The sequence below is a fragment of the Callorhinchus milii genome, unplaced genomic scaffold (genome assembly GCF_018977255.1).
Source record: "Callorhinchus milii isolate IMCB2004 unplaced genomic scaffold, IMCB_Cmil_1.0 Scaffold9, whole genome shotgun sequence".
Lineage (NCBI taxonomy): Eukaryota > Metazoa > Chordata > Chondrichthyes > Chimaeriformes > Callorhinchidae > Callorhinchus > Callorhinchus milii.
In genome coordinates this window covers 8944716-8971714 of record NW_024704750.1, presented here as the reverse complement: position 1 = coordinate 8971714, position 26999 = coordinate 8944716, and the positions used below count along the sequence as shown (strand labels likewise).

Sequence of the window (26999 nt, the reverse complement as noted above, 5' to 3'; positions counted from 1 at the left end):
ATATTTTACTACTGCATTTAATTGAAGCAAGAGAAAATGATGTTCTTTTTCATCTTCTTTGCTTGCCTTAAGAATAGACCAAAGACAACAGCAATTAATTTGGTGACAAAGAATGTAGGAAGAACCTCTTAAGAGGGGCAATGGTTGGTGTCCACTAGGGCCACAGACTAAGTCATTTGATTAGATAAATGGCTATGTAGACAATGGAACAGAAAATTAATAGAGAGGTAGGGATAGGCTGACAAGAGGTCTACAAATAGTAGTGAGACAAGTGAAAGAGCTAGACAATGCAAAATAAACAGTTTAAAATGCTGCAATTTTCTACATTTGGGAGGAGGGGTGGGGTAAAAAATATTATTCAATGCACAGAGAAGCTCTTGTAATTCTTATCAAACAGATATTAGAGATTCAGGAGAATCCAATAGTGGATGTCAATTGAGTTCAGGGTAAAGGTGCTTCCTATAAAGAAAGGATGTCAGACTCTGCATTAACTAATTCACAGCTCAACAAAGTGGAACACTCTTCTTTCCTGTGACTATTGCCCCAGCAATGACGTCTGTGAGTGACAGCTTGTCTGGAAAACAGGCTGCAATGACTTGACTTCCATAGTCAGGCTTTTAAATCTGATCCCAATACTAAGGATGGTGCTGCTGCCTCAACACGACCTCTGGTAAAATCTTAGTGATTGAAACCCACAACTTTTAAAAATACCAACTTGACACAAGGTTTCACTTTTGGGTGTGAAGCACAAGGGGCCTATTCTCCAGGTTATCATAAATTCTCTAAACACATTCCATCAGGCAGTAAATTAGATTTTTGAATGTAAATGTGGACTTTGGCCTAATTTTCAACAGTCCAAATCATCTATTGGAGTCCTGTAGCTCAGTGGTTAGAGTGCTCTCCTTGCAAGCGAGAGACCTGGGTTTGATTCCCAGCAGGGCAAAACTTTGGGTAAGTTTCCTTACCCCACACACCTCTGTTTACCCAGCAGTAAATAGGAATCCGATTGTTAGTTGATCGACGGATCTCTTTTCTAGGGGTAATAATTCCTTAAATAAAATTTGGTCACTCAGGGCAAGTTAGAGCTACTCAGACCTGCTTTAAAACAATTTATATAAGAGTGAACGGAAAGCCTTCCTTATCCTCAAAGTATATCTTCTATTTCTCATATAATCCATTTTACAGTTTTCATTGTACAAATTCAGACACGATGGGTTGAAAGGCGTCCTTCCATGCTGCAAGCTTTCTAAATTTTTCTATGATTCAATGACATTTGCACAGAACACAAGTTTTTATAATGAATTAAACTCCAACCCAATCAAAAATCCACCAAAATGGGTTTCCACCTGCAATCTGGAAGATAACCCTTTGTATTGTTACCTATCAAAGGGCTTGTGTTCCGGCAGTTTTCATGTATTCAGAATACTCTCGCTTCCCTCAAGCACTGCAATGATAAGATTTACTCTTACAATAGCCCAATAGTCAGGAAAATTTATTGCCAAGTCGGTCTATTGTGTGTTTTTTTAATATTAAAGTGTAAGAACATTATGCTGGTGATTTCAGATTATGATATTGCATTCAACTCAAAAAACACATTCACTTCAATCAGACCAGCTTTTTACAGAGTTCACATGCCTCAGCTGCAGTTTGGAAACAACTTGAGAAGTCAAAAATTAGTTAAATTTTATTTGCAGCAACTTAAATTTGTCCTGTTTTTGACATTTTCGTCTTGGAATACAGAGACAGGATTAGACCATTCGGCCCATCAAGTTTGTTTCGCCATTTTATTATATCGTCACTGATCTTTTACATTCCCCTGGTTTTGTTTTCCATGCCCTTCGATACATCTGTTTTTCAAGCATCGCATTAAAAAAAATGAAGTGATAAAATGTTTCTTTGTACACATGCACAATGTCACTTTACATATGCTCCCTTCATAACTGCTGCTGTTTACTGCTGGACTCAGCAACAAAATGTGGTTGTTTAAAATCAATTACACGCTCATTGATCACTGACATTCCAGTGAGGAGGAAGATTATGTGTGTGGGGTTTGATGTGGGGGGGGCGGGGTGGAGGGAGAGCAATGTTTTTCTATTGCAAAGAATTTGGCTTCAAGATTGCAAAATAATTCCGAAGTTCAGGTCTCTGTAAGCCTGGTGAAAGCCAAACACTGATCATTTAGCCTAAGCTTCATTTTTGGAGCAGTATCACATTTTAATTATAAATGACTCAGTACAGTGCAACTCCTGTTCTCCACACGTCCCTCAGTTTGATCACCTTTCCTTTTGGCTCCTATTGTTCACCTCGAGGAGACTGCCTGTCTTCTCCTCACTGTGCTGTTTTGGATGGGATCCAACCTCAATCACTGACTCAGTCCCTGACCACTCGCTGTTCTGTTGCGTTGGTTAGTGATGTGGCATGCCCATGATAAAATTGCGAGTCAGAACTGTACAACTGTCTAACTTTGCGTGGGTGCTTCTTCTTTCACTGTCAGATAAAATTAAACAAAACGTAAGCTTCATGTAAAAAAATGGGCCGTGTAATAAATGTAAGGCATTTTGACTTTATTGCAATAACATTTCCATTAAGATATTTCCTGTATCTAATGTCCCCAGTATCATTATCTCACTCTATAGGAAATGCAGAAATAGAACCTTGAATGTTTGACAACACAGTTAACCTTTGTGTATGACCTTCGTTAGACATACAACCCTGCTCACAGACATTTAATAACAGTTTTTCACCTTGTATTTTTTAAGAACTTCCATGGGTATTGAATCTCATCTTTACTATTAACTGTTTGGTTTACAATAGCATTACTTGATTCTACCTTCTTTATTAACATTGCTCCATTATTTACTTAACTTGTGGGTGACAATACTTCCCATCATTTATTCCAATGGTAGAAAAGCATGCAAATACTTTCATCCCATGAGCCTGGGTTAGATTGGCATTCAAGTCCCAGAGCAACACTACTAATCACTTCCCCATTCTGTGAAATTCTTAGATTTGTCAGCAAACCCTAGAGATTTCATTAGCCATTATAAGGAGCCCTTGGCAGTACAAATTTCTCATGAACAGCTAGAAAGAGTGGTCTTTCCTCTTTCTCACACATATTTCTAACATGGTATACTTTGACTGCATCAGGAATACCTTGAGGATTTCAACAAAGCCTGCAGATGGTCTGTGTAATATACTAAAGCTTTCACAGAACGTAAAGTAGAAAATAAATTTCCCAAACTTCATCCGATCGCACACTGATCTGCAAGTCGTTAATTAATTTCATCGACAGCAACTTATATCCTATACTTTTCAAAGCGTAATGCCACAGAAATAAAAATATCAAAGCCCAATCAAATTAACCTATTGGGCAATGAAATAACTTCAAATCCCTCTGTCAAAAGCATGACTGACTTCTCCAACAAATTGTTGGAGAAGACATTTTAACTTGCACGTGAAATCCAATGGGCTTCACTGGTGCATACAATAAAATAACAATTACAGGCCTTCTAGCTGTGATAAACTACAGTCACTTCACTTTATAGTAAATCCTGTGAAGTGCTTTGAGACGTCCTTCTGACGCCTAAGGCTATTATGAATTATTAAAAAAACAATTAATTTGATTTTAAATCAATATGCAACTAAATAACAGATCTTCCACGATATGCTAAACAAACAATACCTGCAGATGTGTGATTCTGCGTTGAACAAGATCAGTCAGATCCTTGGCCTCTTTTTCTCTCCATTCATCAGCCCCATCAGTTTGACTGAGGTCGTACAAGTCGATCATGATGGACCTAAAGAAAAGGCAAGGAAACAGAAAGAAAGATTGAACAGCAATGCCAAACAACAACTGCAAATGTTGGGGTTTGATGTGTCACAGCGGGTTAGTTAGAGCTTCGACCCTGCCTTCTGGGATGAAGTTTTATTTAGCTGAGATTGAAGACATTGCAAGTTTCCCTTTCTATATCTGCTGATATGGAAGGGTAATGAAAATGTATCTGCACAGTCTTGATTCCAGGAGACTGGATTCCATAGCTTCACAGTTCCTCCAATCTTTCAATATACAATTTAAATCTGGATCTTACACAGGTTTTGGCCACGGTATAGTCAATTGTCACAGTAAGAGTTCCAATTTGAAACTAAGATTTGGCAAAGGAGGGGAGAGCTTTGCAAAATGCCTAACCAAAGTGGCAAACTTTACAATAATACTATGCCTGAATAGCATGAATTGTATGGAGAAGAATAGTCTCACGTCTGTGCTGAATAATATAATTTTCATGGGGATAATTGAATGCAGTCCACAATGTACTTGTTCATTGGGTATTTGAGGTATTTAAGGCCAAACTGGAACTGATCCCAACATGAGGAAGAAGACGAGACTAGGGGAGAAAACACGAAAAGTGAAAATGGCAGTTGTCACAACTGCCCAAAATGAAGTAATGCTGCCAAATGAGGCCAAGATGAAGAAAATACATGCATAAAGTGCTAGGTCTGCATCCAGTTATTAAATTACAGCAGCATATTTGATAACCGCATATCTGGTTAGCCTTTTAGCAAGCTTGCAGTTTGTTTACAATGTAACTATGACACTAGAAATTGTCAAAAAGTGCAGGCCAGATTTCTAAAGCAGCTTTCCTTTCTCTTTACATTCAAGCAGATCTTGAGAGCAATTTACCTAGGAAAGATGCAAACCCGCTTTACTGAGATGTGCAAATGTGAATCTTGTCCCACTATTCAGCTCTGTGCTGCCTTTTTCATTTGCAAGTCTCACATAGATGGTGCGAAACAAAAGTGGCATGAAAAGTGAAGAATAAAGGAGGTCTGTGTGTGTGCACAGTGGGTGTGCTTTCAACCCTCTCACCCTTCAATCATTCTGTCTCTCAATTACTGCTCGCACCTGACTGCGCATCTCCTATGGCTACTCAGCTGTAGCTTCAATGAGATGAGTGCATTTTGAAGTGTTTGTACATCTCTATGCACGGCTACAGACTGTTGCCAGCCCAAGGTTCAGAGGCAGCCAGGTGGTAAATCCTCATGCAACAATTTTTGTTGGTAACCTGGTTCAATGCAGAACCCTCGTCAATCACCAGAGTGGATAGAATTAACATGCTTTTTTTTTTGGCATTTGACCCCATGTTTGGGGAAACTCAGCGATGCTGCACTTTCAGACAGGGCCACATGAGGGCATCCTACACTTGTCTGGATTTGATGGCATACAATGCCATCTGGGATGGAGGGCACAAGGTGAGCAGTGGTTGAAGGTGCAAAGTGACATGAAGAATCCGACTCCTGTCAGGAAAGAACTGCTGCACATTTATCATTATGAGAAGAGTCGGGTTATATCCAGGCAGGAGTTCCCAATTGTTCTTTCTACCATCTATTTGTAGATAATAATAATCCTTGCATTTGATATAGCACCTTATCAGGTCTCCGAGACATCTCAAAGCATTTCACAGATATACTGTAAATTGAATTGACTGTATATTTTGTGGATGAAAAGTGGCACACCTGCAGTGTCCCACAAACAGTCATAGATTGAGTGACCAATTTATTATTATTTTTTTGAAGGAATTATTACCCTAGAAAAGTGATCTGCCAATCGATTAATGCATCACACATTGATTTAATTTTACAGGAGAAGTGGATTTTCTTACTGAAGTTATAAAATCAAATCCAGAAGTAAACTGTCAACATATTTGGATGAAAACATTTGTGAAAATAAACTGTGCCACAAGATTAAGGCAAATGTGATATTATTAATGCTGTACATAGTAAAGCTTCTTTACACTTACGAACTCAAATCCTGTATAGCCAAAAAGTGCACCCTCACTTTCTTTTGTTCGCACAACTTTTCCTGGAAGAACATTGGTCACTTAAAAAAAATTGGTCACTTCAATGCACAACTGTTTGTGGGACACTGTTGTGCGCAATTGGCTGCCATGTTTTGCCCACAAATATACAGTCAATTCACTTTACAGTATATTCTGTGAAGTGTTTTGAGACGTCTAGAAGACATGAAAATGGCTATATCAAATGTGAGGATTATTATTATTATCATCATATATAACATGCTGTCATGAGCATTCGTATTATCAGAAACTATGCTCAGTGATGTAGTTTTGCGTGTGTGTGTGTGGGGGAGATAAAGAATAAAGGAAGGAAATCGAGTTGCAAATGCTCGGAGCATTGGCAGAGCAGAGAACTGGGAATTGCATCTATAGGAGTGCAATGATTTCTAATTATTCAAACACTTCAACTACATGTCTCACAGATAGGGTCAAATAGTATTCTAAGTGGGGCAAGTTTTCAGCAACGTTTCTGAGTGACATTTAGAGCATTTAATAAAATATTTTGAGTTTGCCCCCATCTGGTCCACACGTGGTGACTGCAGACATTCTCCCTCGATCTCTGGCAATGCACATTCTTCATTGTAGCCATAAGAGCTGGGCAAACGTATCAACAGAAAACATGCCTACTCAAAGAGAATTGGCGATCAACAACGATTTGCTTCCACTGGCAGCGAGCCCACACATCTCACCCAATACGACATCCAGATCATAACATCTTGACCAAACATGAATTGCTCAATGACTTGAGCACTGCTCAAAGTTTGTGTAGCTTGCGGTAACAAAGAGGGAAGTGGGGGATGCAGAATGTCACATCGATGCCCTTTCATTGTTGGAATCAGAGATGTAATGAACAGATGGGAAGAAGGTCTCTTCCCTCAGCTGCTGGCAACATGTTCCACATTAACTGAATTTAAGAATTCTCCAGCTCAAAGTTCAGGCAAGCAGACTGCACAAAGCTGTTCACAGCACGACTTTGTTCTACTTAAGCAAGCCCAGTCACAGGGAACAGGCAGCAGAGAATCTGTGGTCATGGCGCATTATCAGGCTGATGTACAAGGAACTCTCAAATGCTTCTGGCTAACTGTATGTCTGAACCAGTCGTGCCAGACACAGTCACTATGTGTAAAACGAAAAATAAAGTTCCCTTATCCTGCCCTGAGTTCCATCCTACTGATATGCTTGTGAAAGCCTTGAAAGGACAGTGCCCACACAAAGAGTTGAAAATATTGTAAAGCACAAAACTGTTGGGCAATGAATTTATTTATTATCAAGACTAAATCTGGTACAGCACACTGAACTAGACTAGTTTAGAAATCCTACCTATTATGATGAATTGCATTCTGAAAAAACTTTCAGGGCAGTCAAGATACAGAGGTTTGTTTCAATACAGAGAAAAATTGACAGCTCTGAGTAAATTACAAGGCAGTAATCCAATCCAGGGGCTCAGAGAACATCAGCCAGTGCAAGACAACATTCGTATGCTTTATGAATGGTGCCTGAGCCTTAAGATTGGATTTAGTGCCTTAAATTCATTTAGAGGCATTGGTTATGTTTTCTAATGTGCATGAGAGTGAACCTTCTTTTATTACTGGCGTGATGTGTTCCCGCAGTCAGTCTGTGTAGTGGGAAGGCTTTGAAGATGAAAATGCAATGTTAGAAAATGGGTAAAGAGATGAACTAAGCTGTATTTTTGAATAGGATTAAGAAACTGAATGTGTGCTTTCACATAAAGGCACTTACAGTAATGATTTCTTCAATAACAGATTACGTGAAAGCTCATTTTTTTAGATTTACAATAAATATTTGTTAGAAAGGAATGAAGTGAAACAAATGCATTTATTTTTTCCCCCACTGAATCACCACCACTGTCTGGAAAGCACTTTGAAAAAAACAATGAGCCACAACAGGCTTAGTGCAAAGTATAATAATAATAATAATCCTTGCATTTGATATAGCGCTTTTCACGTCTTCTAGACGTCTCAAAGCGCTTCACAGAATATGCTGTAAAGTAAATTGACTGTATATTTGTGGGCGAAACGCAGCAGCCTATTGCGCACAGCAGTGTCCCACAAACAGTGGTGAATTGAAAACGACCAATTTATTATTATTTTGTTTTGGAGGGATTTATTATTAGGCGTGTGGAGTAAGGAAACTTGCCCAAGGTTTCGCCCTGTGCCTGGAATTGAACCCAGGTGTCTCGCTTGCAAAGTGAGTGCTCTAACCACTGAGCTACAGGATTGCTGTGTTATGGTGCCAGGATTGCTGTGTTATGGTGCCAGGTAACGTGTAGCGTACCTTTCATGGTGACCAAAGTTCTCAAGCAGTGCATCCGCTCGCAGCTGTGCTTCTTCTACTTCCAAATGCTTCAGTTTCTTCACTTCATTCTGTATAAAGAACCACAGTTCCTTCACTCCATTTTCAATCTTACGCCGTAGCTCCTCATGTTGCTTCCCAGGACCTGTGATACCACGTAATACGATTACCTGACTGCTGGCCAAGGCATTTTCAAAGCATCACGATTTCATTGATAGTATTTGATTCTGACTGCCTGACCATCACAACTGCTTCTGCCTTTTACATTATGTATACTTGATGTGCAGGTGATATAAATGTGCAGAACCCAGTCTGGTTTGGATACTCTTAAACTTGGTGATTGACTTTCCACGTGTGTCAGACACCTGGTATTTAAATATACAAAATTATATAAAAATCTGCAACAAAAAGTCACATTTTTAATGACGCTGCGAGTCACTTCTCTATTTAGAGTCAGGTTAGTGAACAGGATTCCCTTTAGATCGAGTCATAACTGGTACCAGTCCAAAGGTCATGGGGAATCCAATGCGCCTGGTCTCCATGCAGCTCAACATTAACAATTAAATTAATTCTTCCACAAGGCTCAGTTGATAAAGTAACTGCAGAGGTAGTGTTAATCTGCCCCATACAAACAAACCTGAAATGTCCTTGGTTCAATCCTCAGTCTGCGGTGAAGTCCAGCAGAGATCACTGGATAGCAAACAGGAGTGAGTATTCTAGTTGATCTTTTCCCCTCACTATTCTCCGGGGGAATGAGTAAGGTCAATTGTTGGCCTCAACACATCATTCCCCCCCCCCCCACCCTGCTGGAGACTCGACAACAGAGCAAACACCACCTACCGTAGCCTGGACGCTTCTTGTAGCTTTCTATCTGCGCTTTGGCCTTTGTGAGCTGTTCTTCTAATGCACGTATTCTTCCAGCGGCTGCAGTTCCCTGATCAATGGGGCCTTCAGGAATCCTGAATAAAGAAAGACTGGGTTTAAATAAAATTTTTTACCCACAATCAAACCACCACAGTGTCTGTGCGCCAACTCATTACAACAGATCTTGCACATTTATAGTAAATTATCTAACAGATGCCTCAAAAAATATTCTTAGTATGCACATACAGATTAAATAATGTGAGAAAACACTGGATTTTTAGCCACACGCCGTGGGAAAGGAACTTGAGCATTTGTGCTTATCGTTTCCCCATGCTATGAGTTCACAATCTTGTTTATTTCAAAGGAGGCAAAAATGTAAAACATAAGGTAAGCCGCTACCCATAGGAAAGAAGTAAATCAATGAGGTCTCGCTTGCGGCTTATGTCAACCTCTCACCAATTTCAGAGCCGGAATGGTTAGTGTCTTGCACCAGCTCAGCACTGTGCACCGTTGAACACTCGAGAGGAGCACTAAAATTAGTGAAAAGTATATGAAATGTAAGTTTGTATATTCTATTTAATTTCCCTCAACCATCCGGTTACAACTCCATTGTTTATTTATCTTACTCTTTCCTATGCTTATCATGTACTCAGTGTGATGGAGGTCAGGAGATAATACCAAAAGGAATTTTACTACCCATTGACTGACAAATAATGCTCTACGACTGGGATAATGGAAGCATAAACGTACCACATTTATTGAAGAGTGGTGTTAATGAAACTTGACTGTTCATTGCATAAAATTGCAATCTATTTTATGAAAAGTTATTAAAACGACACCCAACAGAAAAATGCATCGCTTTTTACTTCAACTGGGTCTTTTCTGTTGTGTATTAATTTTTTCTCAAACTGACGGAATTTTATTCCAGATTTTCAACCAACAAAGCAAGCAAGTTTAAACTCTATAAATGCAACAGACATGTTCTGACATTCTGAACATGGGAAAAAATTATGTATATAAACTTATTTACATGTAATGCTTCAACATGAAAAGGAATTTACTGCTAAAGGTGATGAGGACCACAAACAAAGCAGGAAGGATGAGCAATGAGAGGAATACAGAACCAGTTGTCAGTAACTAGCCTTTCATGTTATGAAATAGTTGCATTACTCTTTACAAATGAACAGTATACATCAATGAGACAGGAAAAACAAGAACAAAATTACATTTATATAGCACCTTTCATGTCAGAAGGACGTGCAAGGCACCGATTAAAGAGGAAAACAAAGGGCGTATCTTCCACTCCACACACAACAATGATATACCACCAAAGTTGAAATAGGCAGCAGAGAAAATAAATCAAGAAGTGGCAAAGTCAAGCAGTGATAAACTGAGATTTAAACACGGTAAGGATTTTTCCCCTTGTAGGGGAGAAGCAACATGTCCCACAGTGTAAAGGTCCTGAGAAAGAATGAAATGTGGTAAGAGACTGAGCATGCAAGAAAAAAAGAGGGTACATTTTGGAGGAAAATTAAGCACACTGTTACTGTGGAAATAAAATATTGATAAAAATTATTCTTTAAAAGGTATGAAAGCAAACACCACACAAATATCCAGCAAAGCAGAGACTCGTGAGACACATGTTGTTCTAATAGAAAAATAATGTTGATATTGCTCAGGCACCATTTAAATATGCCATTAAAACCTAACCATTAAAACAAAGGAGCACCGAGTCACATTCATCAGTTGAACACTGAAAGTCTTTTATATAAAATGGAACTGGTTCATTTAACCCTGAAATCAAGTGCTATGGTTTGAAGAGTCATTAAGGCCCTTCCAAATTCTAAATGTGCTGAGCCACCTAATGACAGCTAATCTCATACCAAGACAATCTTGCCTGTAATTCTATCAGATCTTATTACTCTGAGTGGGAGCATTAGTCTTTGTGTGCCATTTCTCCCTTGGCTTGCAAATGTTTATGTGGAGAAGGGTGGGTGCCAGCCTTTGGCGCATGGCTCCATTAATTTCAAACTCAGAGTCTGTCCAAGTAAAGAAAAGAAAGTCCCTTCTATGACGGTTCCTTAGCAGCACAAGCTATGACTTCTGCTCGTATCTGAACTTCCGAGTAGGCGTACAAACAAACTTTGCAAAAGTAGAACAACCCAACCTTCAGATAGAGTGGGAGAATGAAGTGTTTTAAAATTGTTTTGACTTGTATAGCATCACTGTACAATGAAACCTGAATAAGTACTGACAGGATTTGAACAACGGTGTGTGATGCAGTATGTGTGCACGTGAAGGTTGTCAGTGTCTGATACTGTTGCAATACTGCCTAATTTCACAGTAGGGCTGGTGGCAGAGCTCTTTGTGTGCACACACTGTGTAACGCACACAGCTACAAATCAGTCTCGTATACTAGCAATGACATGGTTGTTGACAAAAGACAGCAGATGGCCAGGTAGATCTCTTCAACCGTTGAAAGTAGAGAGCAGCAGCCAGCAATGGCACAATTTGAAAGAGTCACTAAAAGGCTTCACAAGGCTGCCATTCTGCCACTGGTTTGAGACAAGAATGTCAGAATATGACTGATGTTGCATGTATCAATGTTGCACTTTTCGTGCTGGTACAGTGAAGGTTTTCTCTCAACACTGATGCTAAACGGTGCAGCATTCTGATAGCATTATAAAATGCCTTCTTCTTTCTAGCGCACCCGACTGTCATTGTTATGAGTAAAAACAACAGGTTGAATTCTTTCAAGTATATTTCAACAGGGCATCTGCACAGATGTTTACTCCTGTACTCTTTGCTATTCCCATACAGTTCTGGATTTGATCATATACCGTGATGCCAAACTTACCTCGAATAGCAGATACTGCCAGAGAACTAGAATTTTCAGGCTAAAAGATATTGACCTCAATTAAAATACACTGTATAAAAATCAACAATGCTAATTTCACAACGTGGGATATATGAGAATCCAAATTCATATCAGATAACTTTACCAAATTAAAATTAGTTCAATTTTCCGCACCTTCTTCAAACTTGACTTTCCAATGCAGTTTGCATGAAGTTATAATGGCAACAAATGGATGGTAGACACTTTATCCCTGTACAAATTGCACTCTGAGATAGACCATGGTGTTGAGAAACATATTTCTAAAAGTCAAACTGGCTGATCTCTTATAATAAAATGTGACAGCAGTCATGCAAACTTTCTTTTTGGCAACGTGACCTTGGCTTTTATTTAAGAAAACCTATATATTTTAACAGCATCACGTTAGACAGAGTAAATGGTTTCAGCTAGTACAGTGACATACTTTGGCAATGTTAATTACTATTCAGATCCACAATGCATAATGAAATGGGCAAAAGATAAATCAGAGACTCCAACAATCATTACATTTCTTTCCTGGATTTCCACAAATCACACCAATTGCTTTTTTCATCTCACTGCATCTCCTAATAGAAGATGTGCTTCTGATTGGTATTGCTGTAAAGCAGCGGAAAAAAATTACAGACTGATAACAGTCCCCAATTAAACCTCATTACTGGAATCTTGTGCAGACCCAACCAGGGAATAAGTCCACCGACACCAAGCGTTATCAGTATTCACTGAAAGATTTTAGAAAAGGAGCCACTTCAAAAAAAAACTCTATTTTCCCAAAATGGAACATTCTTATTGTAACAATGGGGCAATCTTCCCCCTCTCTGAGATTCAATTTAATGCGAAGTTGCCATTGATGGGTCTCAACCATCTCACTAGGTCAGTCTGTACGAATCTGCAGGGCAGCCTCATTGCAATTTGGTCACAGGATCACAGTGTTTGTTGATGAATTCTGAAAACCACTCAAGAAATGGTTTGTTAAAAATTGGCCTGCTCCAGTTTCCATGGCAACGTAAAACCCGAGAAGGGAGACTGAACTAATTGACAAGTTGTGTTTTGTTGTGGCTGCTTGTACACTCTTGGAAGTTGCTTGGTTGTGGTATTGCACTTTGGGCATTAGAATCGTGCTGAGAGTTTCATCATATATCAGGGCAACAAACTGCATTCAATCCCAGACGATCTGAAGCACTTTTTGGGGGTCAGCCTGGTGTCTGACACACATGGAAACCCGTCACCAGGCTTTAAGGGCATCCAGGAAGCAGGCAGAGTTCTACATTTGCAAGCAAACCTATGTATGGACATTTCTGTGTGTCTGGTCTGATACATAAATCTCAGAAGATCTGAAGCAACCCAAATGAAACCTTGCATGTTTGAAGCAGTTAGAAGGATTTCTAGATGGTTCCAATTTGAATTCGAACTGGCACTGGCACCTACTGTGCCAGTGCCATTAGACCTCCTCGTGATCTATTTTAACTGCATGTCCTTAATTTGTCTCAATACATTTTGAATTGTTAAAATGCCCTTCGTGGACTCAGAGGACTGCCCGTGTGCTGCGTTACAACTACAGGCTCATTTTTGCCATGTATGCTTTATATTAATCCGCACCTTTTTATGTCGTTAGAATGTTTCAAAGAGCTTCACAGAATTTACTGTACACACAGAAGTGTAGCGACTGTGCATTTGCAGCCAATTTGTTCATAACAATGTCCCTCAAAAGGCTATTGGTGAATGACCAACCGTGTCTGGAAGATTGTTAGCTGGGACACTGGGAGAAACTTCCTTTATAATTCTTAACAGTCCAGATTTTGAATAATAAAGTTTATAATAATAATTATAAAGAAAAATAAAATAAATAATAAAGAAATGAAAAGCAACAAATATATTTCAATGAGAGAAATCATTTCAATCCACCAGTAATTGAAGATAATAGAAGATGAACATTCAGGACTTTGGAAAATTAAAGCCAGGTTATGCCATGCTCAAGCCAGTGCCATCTACCTGGATGAAGTAGGAGGTTCAAGTTACATCCACTTTCTCACAGACACACTTCAGTGACTGATTGGCAGCAAAGGGGAAACACAATCTTTTGTAAAGGCAAAAATCTTTTCAAGGATCTAAAGATCTAACTATTTGCCTGGCCAAATGAGCCAAGACACTGTTGAGGCCACACTGCTTCTTTCTGCCGAGGAAAGCAGAATGGATTCATGCTCATTCACTCAATTTCACATTAAGCGGAACACCCGTCAAGCTGAAAGATCAGTCCCACGCATATCACAGTGCTTCAAGAACTTTTCAGGGAGACGGAACACGGCACAGTCAATAGCGTGGGAGTACTGTGCTCTGTAGAGAGTAACTGAAACACCCTCAGTGCATCATCTAGCATTAACTATGAAGTTATAAAGGTTAATATTAAGAATTCAAAACGTTGTTTCAATTCACTATTAAATTGCACTAATACTCAAGCCTCATCTACCTCTTTATACTGTAAAGACAGGAAAGGATGTGCTGTAATCCACTTGTGGCTTGACAAACTGATTGGAATCATTTGTGCTCAGACTCTCTCAAATTGTCCCCTGGCATTTGGTGTCCCAACCATGAAGTGCATCTCCCTTCTACTTTTAATAATGCAATTTCTTGAATTTGTCCACATTGAACATTTGCCAGTGATCAACTCTGTGCATCCTACTTGGTGCAGATTTGTTTCAGATCAGATTTCAACCGTTCGTTCTTCTGTAAGGATTTATATATGCACAGCACTTAATAATCCTTACATTTTACATCACGTTGTCGAGACATCTTAAAGGCTTCACGGGATATACTGTAAAGTGGATAGGTCATGTAAACAAACAACTCAAGGCACTTTGCAGAATGAAATGATAAATTTTGTGAATGTTGTTCTATCTGACCATCTTTCCACTGCTTGTCCAGCAAGGGCCACCCAACCCATAAGGGATTTGGTTTGCTAGGTTAATAGAAAACGAGTGGTTCTACAACAACAACAACAAAATTACATTTGTATAGCCTTTTCACGCCGGGAGGATGTCCCAAGGCGCTGGACAGACAGAGTTACGGACCTGTCCTGAGGGCTGGAGTGGGCGAGAGGTGGGAAGCAAGGAGATCAGAAGCACTGTCAAAGAGAAGGGTCTTGATATGGGTCTTGAAAGTGATGAGGAAGGGGGCGAGACAGAGGAATTGCAGGATGGAGTTCCAGAGGGTGGGGGCAGAGTGGGAGAAGCCCCTGCCCGCTCATAGTGGGGCGAGCAAGGCGGGGGACGTGAAGCAGGCCGGAACCCGCTGAGCAGAGGGAGCGAACAGGGTGGTAGGGGGTTAGGAGGTTGGAGAGAGCAAGACCGTGGAGAGCTTTGAAGGTGAGGACCAGGATCTTGAACTGTATCCTCTGAGTGACGGGAAGCCAGTGGAGTTGGGCAAGGATGGAGGTGATAGGGTCATGGAGCCTAGTGCGGGAGAGGACACGGGCTGCAGAGTTCTGGATGATCTGCAGCCTGTGGAGGGAGGAGTTGGGGAAGGCCGACAAGCAGTGAGTTTGCACAGTCGAGTCTCAATGTAATGAAGGAGTGTATGAGGGTTTCGGAGGCCTGCGGTATGAGACAGAGTCAGAGCCGGGAGACGTTGCAGAGGTGGGGGAAGCCAGCATGGGTCATGGCGCAGATGGGAAAGGATAGTTGAGGATCAAACAAGACCCCAAGGTTCTGGACTAGCTTAGCAAGATGGAGTGTGCAACCATGGATGGTGATGTTATCAGCATCTGAAGTGAGAAGACACTGACGGGAGCCAATCAGGAGAACCTCAGTCGTGTTGACATTCAATTGAAGAAAGTTAACTCTCATCCAGGACTTGATGTCTGACTGACAATTTGTCAGCACAGCAGTGGTCCTAGAGTCAAGAGTGGAGGCAGAGAGGTAGAGTTGGGTGTCATCCACATACATGTGGAAGTTGATCCCATGTCTGCGGATGATGTCACCAAGAGGGAGCATATAGATATTGAAGAGGAGAGGACCAAGGACAGAACCCGGAGGAACACCGCACAAGATGGTCCAGGGGCTAGAGGAGAAACCGTTTGAGGAGATTAAGTGCAGGCGGTGTGAGAGGTACGATCTGAACCAATCAGGGTTAGCGCCGTGGAGGTTGAGGTGAGAGTAGAGATGGTGGATGAGGATAGAGTGGTCGACGGTGTCGAAAGCAGCAGAGGTCAAGGAGGATGAGGAGGCAGAGGGAGCCCTGGTCGCAGATGGACAGAATGTCATTTGTCACTTTCACCATGACAAGATCATTGACCTATTTTCTAGCTAAAATTCTCAGTCAAACTACTAGGAACTGAAAATGGTGTTAGAACATCAACACATTCAAAACAGAAGCGCAAAGAATAGGATGAATCATTTGCTACCGACATGAGTGTAAATGCCCATAATTTACCCATTACAAGCTGTTCTCTTTAAGATGAAGACATTGCTGGACAAGTGTGTTGGTGCTCTTTGATTGCAGCAGACAAAGATTGATGTTAGTTCAAATTTTGACCTTTAGAATCCTAAAGGGAAGTAAGTGGTTTATAATCATAACCAATTTCGTAGAAAGAGAACGCGAGAAGCACTGCAATTTTGACCTTCAAAATTCAAGTCGTAAAATAATACATTAACCTTTCGCGGACTACAGCAGGATTTCTACAGGGTTCTGTGAGATAATACTGTCAAATGAGTTATGAATGACCTATGATTTAATCTCGCTGAATAGCAAGGAATAAGATCTCCTTTCATTGAGCCTATGCATCCTGGGGGTCACAGATCTGATCAAACGCCAGATTATTAACTGTTATTAATAATTATTAATTAGCAATCTGAAATTGCTGGTCCAAAACCAGAATATTAAGTCTTCTCAAGATGATAATTCACACAAACTACTGTGGCTGTGGACACACAATAACTTGATATCCTGGTTTCACATCACTTTGCATTCACCTGGACGATTTTTCAACCCTCAGGTCTCCTTTTAAAGTCTTGCATCTGGTTATCGATCACGCCCACCTCCTTCTATGTCTGCAACACTGCCCACTTCCATCCCCACTTCATTTCCAATTTGCGAAAACCCTCAACCACAGCTTCAATGTTTTATTTCCCTTTGCCACTTCCTCTAGAGAATCTGCTAATTCATTTTGCCAAGTCAGACCAGCCGTTTATCAAATTTACACATCAATCAGAATTTGTAGATCATTCTCTTCACTTTCACACTTGGCAGTGAATATCAAAACAACCAACCAAATCAGGAGCTGCAGAGGCTAAAGATAATAACAATAATCCTTGCATTTGATATTGTGCCTCATCATGTTTTTGAGAGATCTCAAAGCCCTTCACAGAATGTAGCATAAAGCATAAATAAACTGTGTATTTTATAGACAAACATGGCAGTGAATTTGCACACAGCATTGTTCCACAAACAGCCAATAAGTGAATGACTAATTTTATTTGAGCCAATCTGAACCTTGGCATCCAGAGCTTCCAACTGGAAAGTGTGTAAAGTGAGTGAGAACACCTGCTACTCCCCCCCCCTCTCGACTCTCTTTCCCCTCCTCGCTCCCTCCCTTCCCTCCCCTCACCCTGACCATTTCCCCCCTTCTTGCTCCCTCCCTTCCCTCCCCTCACCCTGACCATTTCCCCCCTGCTCGGGTCATGACCCAACTGTGCAGCGCCTTGGGACGTCCTCCTGACGTGAAAGGCGCTTTATAAATGGAATCTTGTTGTTGTTGTTGCTACGTTTGTAAGAACAGCTCTCACTGATGCCCTGGGCGAAGTAATGGAGGGCAGCCCCAGTGCCTGCAAAATCGTAAAAGGTTAAGATGTGTCAAATGCCTCAGAATTCGATGAGAAAAAGGGAAATAGCAGCTGGTGTTGAACAATTAGTGCGGATAGTTTTAGAAATTGACTGTCTGTACTTTTCTTTACTTGCAGCCGTATTCTGCATTCTCTTTTAGATTTATTGAAAACAACAAAAAGAACGACAGGGACAGAGCAGATGCTTTCTATTCAAGTGTATGGGGGATTATACATTACGAGCCTCAACCACCCCACCTCCCTCCCTAACCACACCTCAAGAAAGTACTACCTTGTATTAAGTTCTATTTGCCGCTCGCTTTACCCCTCTGACCTCTCTCTCTTTTATTTGCCAAATCTAATTATTGGGAAAATTGAGAGTGTTATGGATTTGTAGCTGTGAGGCAAAAGCCAGAGTCTGCCAAATTCATTTTAATACAGAATCGCTGAAAGCTAATAGTCATCCTATCTATCAGTCAGATTTCAATACAGGCTCCAGTGAAAGAACATTGTGTTGCCCATTGCCAACACTTTGTTTTGGATTTCTTTCTTATTCAAATTTTCCAGTACAAACTTGATCTTAAAGCTGCTGCTATTTGGGTCTTAGCTGTGCAGTAGGCCAAGTAAACTATCCTGTTAGCTCTGGTTTAAATGTAGCCAGGCTGATGGAATCAAAATCTAATCTATCTATTAGATGATTAGTGCTGAAATGAGTTTCAGGCAGTCTGAATAAAACTCTTGCTTTCCACAGCTATTGGGACACAACAACTTACATTTCGGAACAAAATTAGCAGTATCATCTTCAGAAGCTGCAGAGGCAAATGAGGAAAGCAAAAAATATATGATGGTGTTGTACAGGTAGAGAATGTTCATTTAAGGCCGGGGTAGATTATTGAGGGGCCTCAGCTCTGTACCTGACTGCACTAAACCTGGCTTGCGAATGCTCAAAACCAACCCATATTATGAAAGTGTTCTGCTTCCTAACAAAACAATCCCTTTTTATCTCTAAGGGTGAAAAACAAGTTTCAAAGTTTGACATCTGCTTGAAACATTATTGATAGCACAATAGCTCTCCAGTACAGTATCTCTCCAGCACGAGAATTTTTAATTTGATTCGAAGAGGGGTGGGATTACTGGTAGTGATCAGATATTGGAGCCCTGGCTAGTTCTGTCTCCTCTGAAATCAGAGCAAGGATTGACCCTACATGGCTACATTTCTAAACCTATATGCTTTGTAATAAGCTGCATAAAATTGGCTTCAAGCAGTGAACCATTCGAGAAGCTTGGTGATGGTTTTATTGAAATTCAACTATAGGGCTGCCATTCAGTTTTATAATTCTGACACTGAGAGGTGAGAGCAAACAAACACTGATGATGCTAAAGCAACACATGGAGCGCAAAGAGAAAATGATTTCAGTGTTGATCAAAGCACATGTGTACTTTGATGGAGATAACTGGAGTAGTAAAGAACATTCTTCACATTCTCCCTGGTACTCTCAACCCTGTAAATGTAAAAAAAATTGTAAGAAGTGAAACTTTATATGCACCTTAAAATGCATTGCTGTCCAGAACTGCTTTCCCAGGGACAGATACTTCTTGTTGTAGTTGCAGCTGTGTTTCATTCTGAATTTAATGAATAACGTGATATGCGATGGTTCACAGTTATGAAGATAATTTAGACTCAGGTGATCTGTCTGGTCCAGTGTGTGATAAAGCCATCCCAAGGGGGAGAATATTCAATTTATGCTTCACCGCTGGTTTGCTAAAGTGGCCTTCAGATGTCGAGCCTGGGCTGGCCAGCCTTGCTGTGATTGATGGGCTGAAGATTAGGCTCAGAAAACAATTTGAAAGTCAACCTCCTATTGTAATCAATATAAAAAACAAACACTGCATCTCTCTTGTTAGACTGCAGTCAATCCGCATATTAAATACATCATTCACCCATTGCCTCTGAAGCTTGACAGTATTTTAAGTGAATATATTCTAAGGGGGTGGAAGAACACAGCATAAATTAAATGCTGCCTTTATTTTGCAGCAAAATAAATTCTGGGCACCCAAATTAAATTTTAAAGAAATGCTGCAAGTGCTCTTGAATGTTACAAGGTAAATTGTACAGATTTGCATAGTTATTAAATCACAGCTGAAGAAAAGCCATCAAAAAGAGCTAACGTCATTAACATAATATTGCATTGAAGCTCAAGAGACCTGTCAACAAATGTATTTGTGCTCCAGGTAAGTGTTTATTTGAATACTTAACTAACAACAACTTCATCAACTAGCACTTATATAGCGCCCTCCACGCCGGGTAGCATCTCAGAGCGCTTACCTTAATAATTAAGATTATGCATTTTTGTAGCCTTGCACCTATCTGAGTAACACACTTCTGCAACAAATTTGACTTAACTGATGCCACTTGTAATGTCAGTTTCAATTAATGTTCCTTAATTTGAAATGGGAATAGTCAACAAATGCTTTCTTTTGCAAGTCACTTTAGTAGATCTGAAGGTAAAAGGTGTGACAAATGCATTATCTTCATATAAACACGACTCCCCTGATAATTCTTACACAAATTACAAAAGTATAAAAAGACCACAAATTTGGTATCGCAGCTAAGATGACATGCCATTTTTCTCCATGCCAAACCTGGTAGCCTTGGAGCAGGGCTTGAGCTGACTGCTCACGGAAACTCTTTCTACACTAATTAAAATGTTCCTTATGTCAATTAATGATTGGTGTTGCACTGCATTACAATGAAAGTCGTCAACCCTTACAAAGACTTGAACTTTCAAATATCTTTATATCTGCAGGACACAAATTGTCCAAATAACGACAACAGAATCATTGCACAGAAAGCATTTCAGAAGGTCTGGGTAAAATTGAAACCAAGCAAAGCGAGTCCAAAATCTCAGTAAAACCGCAAACCTTTGAGAAAGAAAATCCCATTTATTGGACCAGTCCATTCGGTAAAGTATAGTACAGTACAGCCAGTCCCACTGATACAAGCTGAACCCAAGACTATCATTCCAATACACTGCGATGTCTATCATTATTACAGGAATAATAATAATAATAATAATAATCCTTGCATTTGATATAGCGCTTTTCACGTCGGGAGGACGTCCCAAAGCGCTTCACAGAACACACTGTAAAGTGAATTGACTGTATATTTGTGGGCGAACGCGGCAGCCAATTGCGCACAGCAATGTCCCACAAACAGTCATGGATTGAAAATGACCAATTTATTATTGTTTTTGGTTTTTGAAGGGATTATTATTAGGCGTGTGGAGTAAGGAAACTTGCCCAAGGTTTCGCCCTGCCTGGAATTGAACTCAGGTCTCTCGCTTGCAAAGCGAGTGCTCTAACCACTGAGCTACAGGACTCCACGTTCTCATTCTCTACAGGAATGAATTATATCCCACTCCATCTGCCACACAGCAGCACATTGTTATGGTATTCGGACAAGGTGTGCTGCTGGAGTCTTCCCTTAATTACTCTCTCTCTTTCCTCTCTCCCCCACCATCACATACCACTCCATGTTAACCTGCTGAACGACCTCTGTGTTATAAACTTTAGATCAAAAAAACGTAACAAAACAACACATGGAATGTTCACCCTGTTGCAAAATTAGATTATAAAAGCCTCAGCTCAGTGCATGGTGGTTCAAACTACACTGATGCACAATAGAAATACCTGCACCAGAACAAACTGAGGCTTGTGCACACAGCTGATGGGAGAACTTAACATCAACTCAAAAATGCTAGAAACATTGGGGAGAAAGTGCATTAAAGTGCCATTTTAGGAAACACTGTGATCCGTTAGCTGAAGCAGTTGGAAGTTAATGGTTCACTCAGTACTGGAAAGGCTATTCTCTAATCGTGATTACATTTATTAAACTTGGTGGCATTTGCTTATAATAGGAATTTGCTCAGAAGGTCACAGCATGCAGATAATCGACCAGTATGCATGAAAATGGGTTATTTGAGTTGCATCAGAACATTAAACAATATGCTTTGAACTAAATGCTCACATAATAAAATAATATGTTTTAAAAAGTAAAGAAAAATAGTCCCACTTTAAATGTGAACTTTTAATCAAAAAATATAGGAAAAAGTCCATTGTTAAGTGAATTTATGAAAGCAACTTTTGCCAGATAATAAATATTATCATTCCGGGGTGCTACCCCTCATGAAGGGCGATATATAAATGCAAGTTGTTGTTATCCTTGAAGGATGGAGCCTTGAAAGAGATAACTATGTCCAGCTGTATGACACAGCCTCATGTTTTTCCATGCCTGTGCAAAGAATCAAAAGCACTGAATTTTATTGCCCTGAACTAAAGATACTACCACCACCAACAACTTGCATTTATATAGCACCTTCACACATGGCGGTGTCTTGAAGCGCTGACAAAGCTCCACAAAGCGGGACAGAACTTTCATGAAAAGAATCTCTTCTCTCAGAGAATTTGCAGCAGTAATTTATTCTCTCCAAGACCACCCATATTGTACAATTATAGAAGGAATACAGAATTTATGTTTTGGTTGCTCCTTAATCCCCTTCTATTCAGTGAAATGATTGACAAATCATAGAATTGTACAGCACAAAAAAGAGGCCATTCGGCCCATCAATTTTGTGCCGGCTCTTTGAATAGAGCAATTAATGTCAATCCCACTCCCCAGCCCTTTCCCCATAACCCTGCAAACCCGTGCTCCTCAAATACCCATCCACCGCGTTTTTAAAAGTAGTTATCGAATCGGCCTCCACCACCCTTTCAGGCAATGAGTTCCAGATTCGAACAACTCGCTGCATGAAAAAGTTTCTTCTCACCTCCCCCCTGCTTCTTTTAGATACTATTTTGAATCTGTGACCACGGTCACTGACACACCCACCAGTGGAAACAGTTTTTCCCTTTCTAACCTATCAAATCCCCTCATGATTTTGAAAGCCTCTATTAGATCTCCTTGTAACCTTCTCTGCTCCAATGAGAATAATCCCAGCCTCTCTAGCCTTTCCTCAGAATCAAGGTCCCTCATTCCTGGTACCATCCTTGTAAATCTCCCAGAACTGGGCGCAGTATTCTAACTGAGGCCTAACCAGTGTTTTATATAGGTTAATCATAACCTCCTAACTCTTGTACTCTGTGCCCCTATTTATAAAGCCTAGAATCCCATTTGCCCTTTTTACAGCCTTATCTACCTGTCCTGCCCCTTCAAGGATTCACTTACCTGCACTCTGTTCTTTTACCACCCTTAAGATTGTATTACCAGCCTGTATTCCCCTCATTCTTTCTACCAAAATGCATTACTTCGCATTTCTCTACATTTTAACTCATCTGCCATGTGTCTGCCCATTTTACCATTCTGTCTATGTCTTCCTGCAGTTGGCTACTATCCTTCTCACTGTTTACCACCCTACCTAACTTTGTGTCGTCCGCAAACTTGGAAATGGTGCTTGCTATACCCAAGTCCAGATCATTTATGTACATTAAGAAGGGCAGTGGTCCTAATACCGATAGAGCATTGGTCCTAATACCGATGTGACTGTGGGAGGCACAAACATAAAAAAGACTTACAATTAATTCTGTAGAACATCAATTTAAAATGTTAAACATGGGTAAGTGGAGTTGCATTCTGATTTTACGGAGCTACTTATTTTCCCAAGTGAGCTGATTGTAATAAAATAATGATGAGACACTGACAGCTTCAGCAGAACAGCGAGCAATGACTAATGATGTAATCAGTTGACATAATCTTAAGAGGACTCAGTACTATAGAGAGACCCTGATGTATGAGGGCAAATTCATTTTTACCAGGGACTTAAAAAATAAGCTTCAAGAATACCAAGGTTTGACTGTCTGCAGCTGCATTTCTGTCCTGTCCCAAGTCCATTCCATCACTTGAAATCCCTCTCTAGACCTATGTTTTTTTAAAAGAGGAAAATAACAGAGTTACACTCAGAAAATGAAATAAACAGGTAAGTTGAATAATAGGGAAATGAAATGGCAATTTGATGGGAGTTGACAAAAAGTAAGGAAAGAAACTGGAAACCGGGAACCACCAAACACAATGATTGGCATATTTGGCATCAGATTCAACAGTTAGATCCTGTCCATCTATGGGAGAACTGTTACAAAAAATAGCTACAAACTTGTTTTTCCAAACAAAGGCTGCCACCAACTGGGGATACAAATTAGAAGACTTGAGACCTAATAACAGATCCGGTGTGTGAGTCAATTGAAGGCTTATAGACCGTGTTTATGACACTGAGCAAAAAATGAAACACAATGCAGTACTGAAGTGGGGGGAAAAAAGAATAAATCCATACTTCTGTGCCATCAACTGAAAGAGTATAGTAGTTTTGAAGATCATGTTTTTTTCAGTGATATTACATATGATTTTCATTATTGGAGCCAACGTGTACAATGCAACAAATTACAATGCTAAAATAACATCACCCCACTTCATTTTCAATGCATGAGTGTGTGTGTGTGGGTGGGGGATTTCAATGGGGGAAAATGTGAGGAAACAGCTGTACACAAAAGTCACAATAACTGCAAGCACATGAGGTTCATACCCACGCTGTGTCTACAAAACTCTAATTAACAGTGTCATTTGAAGATGGTTTTATTGTGTCCAAATCAACAAACAACTGAACAGATGAAGGGTTCTGACGAAGGGTTGTGGACCCGAAACGTTGACTCACTTTCCTTTCTCCATGGATGCTGCTTGACCTGCTGAGTGTTCCCAGCGACTTCTGTGTTTGTACAGATGTCATTCATTCATCCAGGTGAGATATTACCATTGCATTTTACTGCAAATTGGGCTTTTGTTCTCAGTAGTTTCCCCAAAGAAACAAACACAAAATGAAAGAGCTTTCAACTCTAAAACTAGCCCACTCTATAAATTGCCCCTCAAGCTGAATATGCTGTCAGGCTTAGAAAATGAAAACACAGAGCGCTTTGATCATCGCACTTAGGCTTTTCTTTGATCTTTTGCAGAACATGACAATGAATTCAAGTTTCCACTATGCAATGAAAGGTCTAGGATACGAGGATCAGATGGACTTACAGCAACGAGTCATTATCGGACTCAGATACGAACAGGCAAAATGCACATTCAGTATCTATCTTTAATGTACACTATCCCTCATGAAGAAGACTACCAGCGAATTCGATGCAGAGAATTAGACATTTGTTATATTGAAAGTGTGTGTGTGGTGGTGGGGGTGGGGTGGGGGGTGCATTAGGTCAATTGTTTTTGCAACTACCATCTCTTTTGCTACACTCTCTGCTCCTTGCAGCAGTTGCAGAACAAACTGGCATTGTTCGGTCTGTTGCTGCAGGAAACCGAGACACCTGAAACAATGTCCTGAAGGTTAATGCTACAGATTTATCTTGGGTTCAATTGTTTTCAATGGCTCAGCCCATGCTGGGATCACAAACAACAGCAGTACCGATGAAGCAAATACTGTACCTTGCCGAGTTTCTCCTGAGCTCCAATACAGTTGCAGTTAATTAATAATAATAATTATCCTTGCATTTGTTACAATGCCTAATCACATCATTGAGATGTCTCAAAGCGCTTCACAAAATATACTGTAAAGTGAATGGACTGTATGTATATCTTATGGGTGAAACGCGGCAGCCAATTCCACACAGCAGTGTCCCATAAATAGTCAATGACTGTGCATTTGACAGTATGGAGGGCTCAAACATCAACGATGGAATGAGAGAACAGCACTGAAAGTAAAGCGGTAGAACCTGGCCACTGTATTTCAGCAATTACAGGAGAGCAGCTAATCGTCTACCAACTTGATTTTCTTTTCAATCAGATTATAATCAGCTCCACTTCACTAATGCCAGAGTGTTATGCAACGTCTCAAGAGACAAGTCTGATTTCTGCTGAAAAAAAAGCAGCCTGAAAGTTCACCAAAATTGCTTTCAAATGACTAACAAATCAATTCATTTAGTGTAGAGATAACATTCTCCACACACAAGGAGAAACCACAAAAGGTATTAACAGCAATTGATGGAAATGCATTTTATACCAGTCATGCCTTCTCCTTGTTTTGCTGTTATATTTTTTGAGTTTAACAACAACTTGCCCTTCACACAGGGCAGCATCCCTGAGTGCTTTTCACTATCCTTAAGCCTCACAGCTACAACAGCAGCAGCAGTTATATAGAGCTCTTGACATAGGATAGTGTCCCAGAGCAATGTGGATTTGCAGAGAGCCCCTGGTTGAAACCTTTCCCATTTTGGTCAAACCAAAACCAGGATTAAGCTTTCCCAAGGGCCAGAGTAACCTTTCTCTGCTCCAAAAATGTAGCAAAAAGAATCAGTGTAAGGAACGGTTCTGCTTTCCAGATATACCTGAAGCCACTCTGAGCAAAGTTACCAGTTTTGAATAGAATTGGGCCTAATTATGAAAGTTCCATCATGTGGCCCTGCAGCAAATGTATGTAGGTCAAACTCGTTTCCTTTACATAGCCATTAGAGAGAGAAACATTTAGCAAAGCAGAGGTGGGTTTCGACCCAGATACCAAGATGAAATGCCAGTCTGTTAATCTAATTCCTAGCGAGGTATTTTCTTACAAGAAACCGCTCAAGAGTCCAATAAGATGAAATGGTTTTGTATACATTTGATACGGAAACACAAATCCTGTTGATTTACGAGACAAAGTGTTTGCAAAGAGATCGATAGAAAAAATGATCACCATGCAAAACCAAACTGGTTCTGTCAAGTGGAAACCAGTCCCAATGTTTGATGAATACCCCGAGAAAAAAGTCCAGAGGAAGCTCTGGTGAGGTGCGGAGGAAGCTCAACAATTCACGTGAGTTTTCAGTCGAAGCCTGAGCTGCCTTGACATGTAAACAGTAGGTCAGAATTCAACATCTCTGCACCCCATCCAGCTACTAATCAATTCAAAATTAAGCAGCAGCAACAGTACCTCGTAAACTGTTTATGCAGTAAGATTTGTGATCCACAATGAAATGAGGTCTGTGCATTTTTCCCCCTATCCGAATATGCAGTTTTGTGGAAATTACATCAACCTTTTTTTTAAATCAACAAATAGTCACTATAGTTGAAATTGAAAAGACTCCAGAACAATATTTGTATTTATGGCCATGCACTGCATCTGGTGAAATTTAATGCAATGAAAATGCTTTTAGGTTCACTCCGATTTAGTATAAATCTGTAGGATAACAAGAAATATTCTTTAGAATCAAATCTTCCATCATCACCTTCAAGAAGGGTTTGAATGT

At 40.2% G+C, this 26999-nt stretch overlaps 1 protein-coding gene across 6 annotated transcripts in view; it reads right to left on the bottom strand.

The window, feature by feature from the left end:
• LOC103175217 (alpha-(1,6)-fucosyltransferase) overlaps positions 1–26999 on the bottom strand; it is a 220056-nt gene that overhangs the window by 32439 nt on the left and 160618 nt on the right. For all 6 annotated transcript variants that reach the window (XM_007888092.2, XM_007888095.2, XM_007888090.2 and 3 more), the window contains 3 exons: positions 9006–9124; positions 8148–8310; positions 3683–3797 (listed from right to left, as the gene is read on the bottom strand). In XM_007888092.2, the coding sequence (XP_007886283.2) occupies positions 3683–3797; positions 8148–8310; positions 9006–9124 (397 nt within the window). The remainder of the gene's footprint in view (positions 1–3682; positions 3798–8147; positions 8311–9005; positions 9125–26999) is intronic.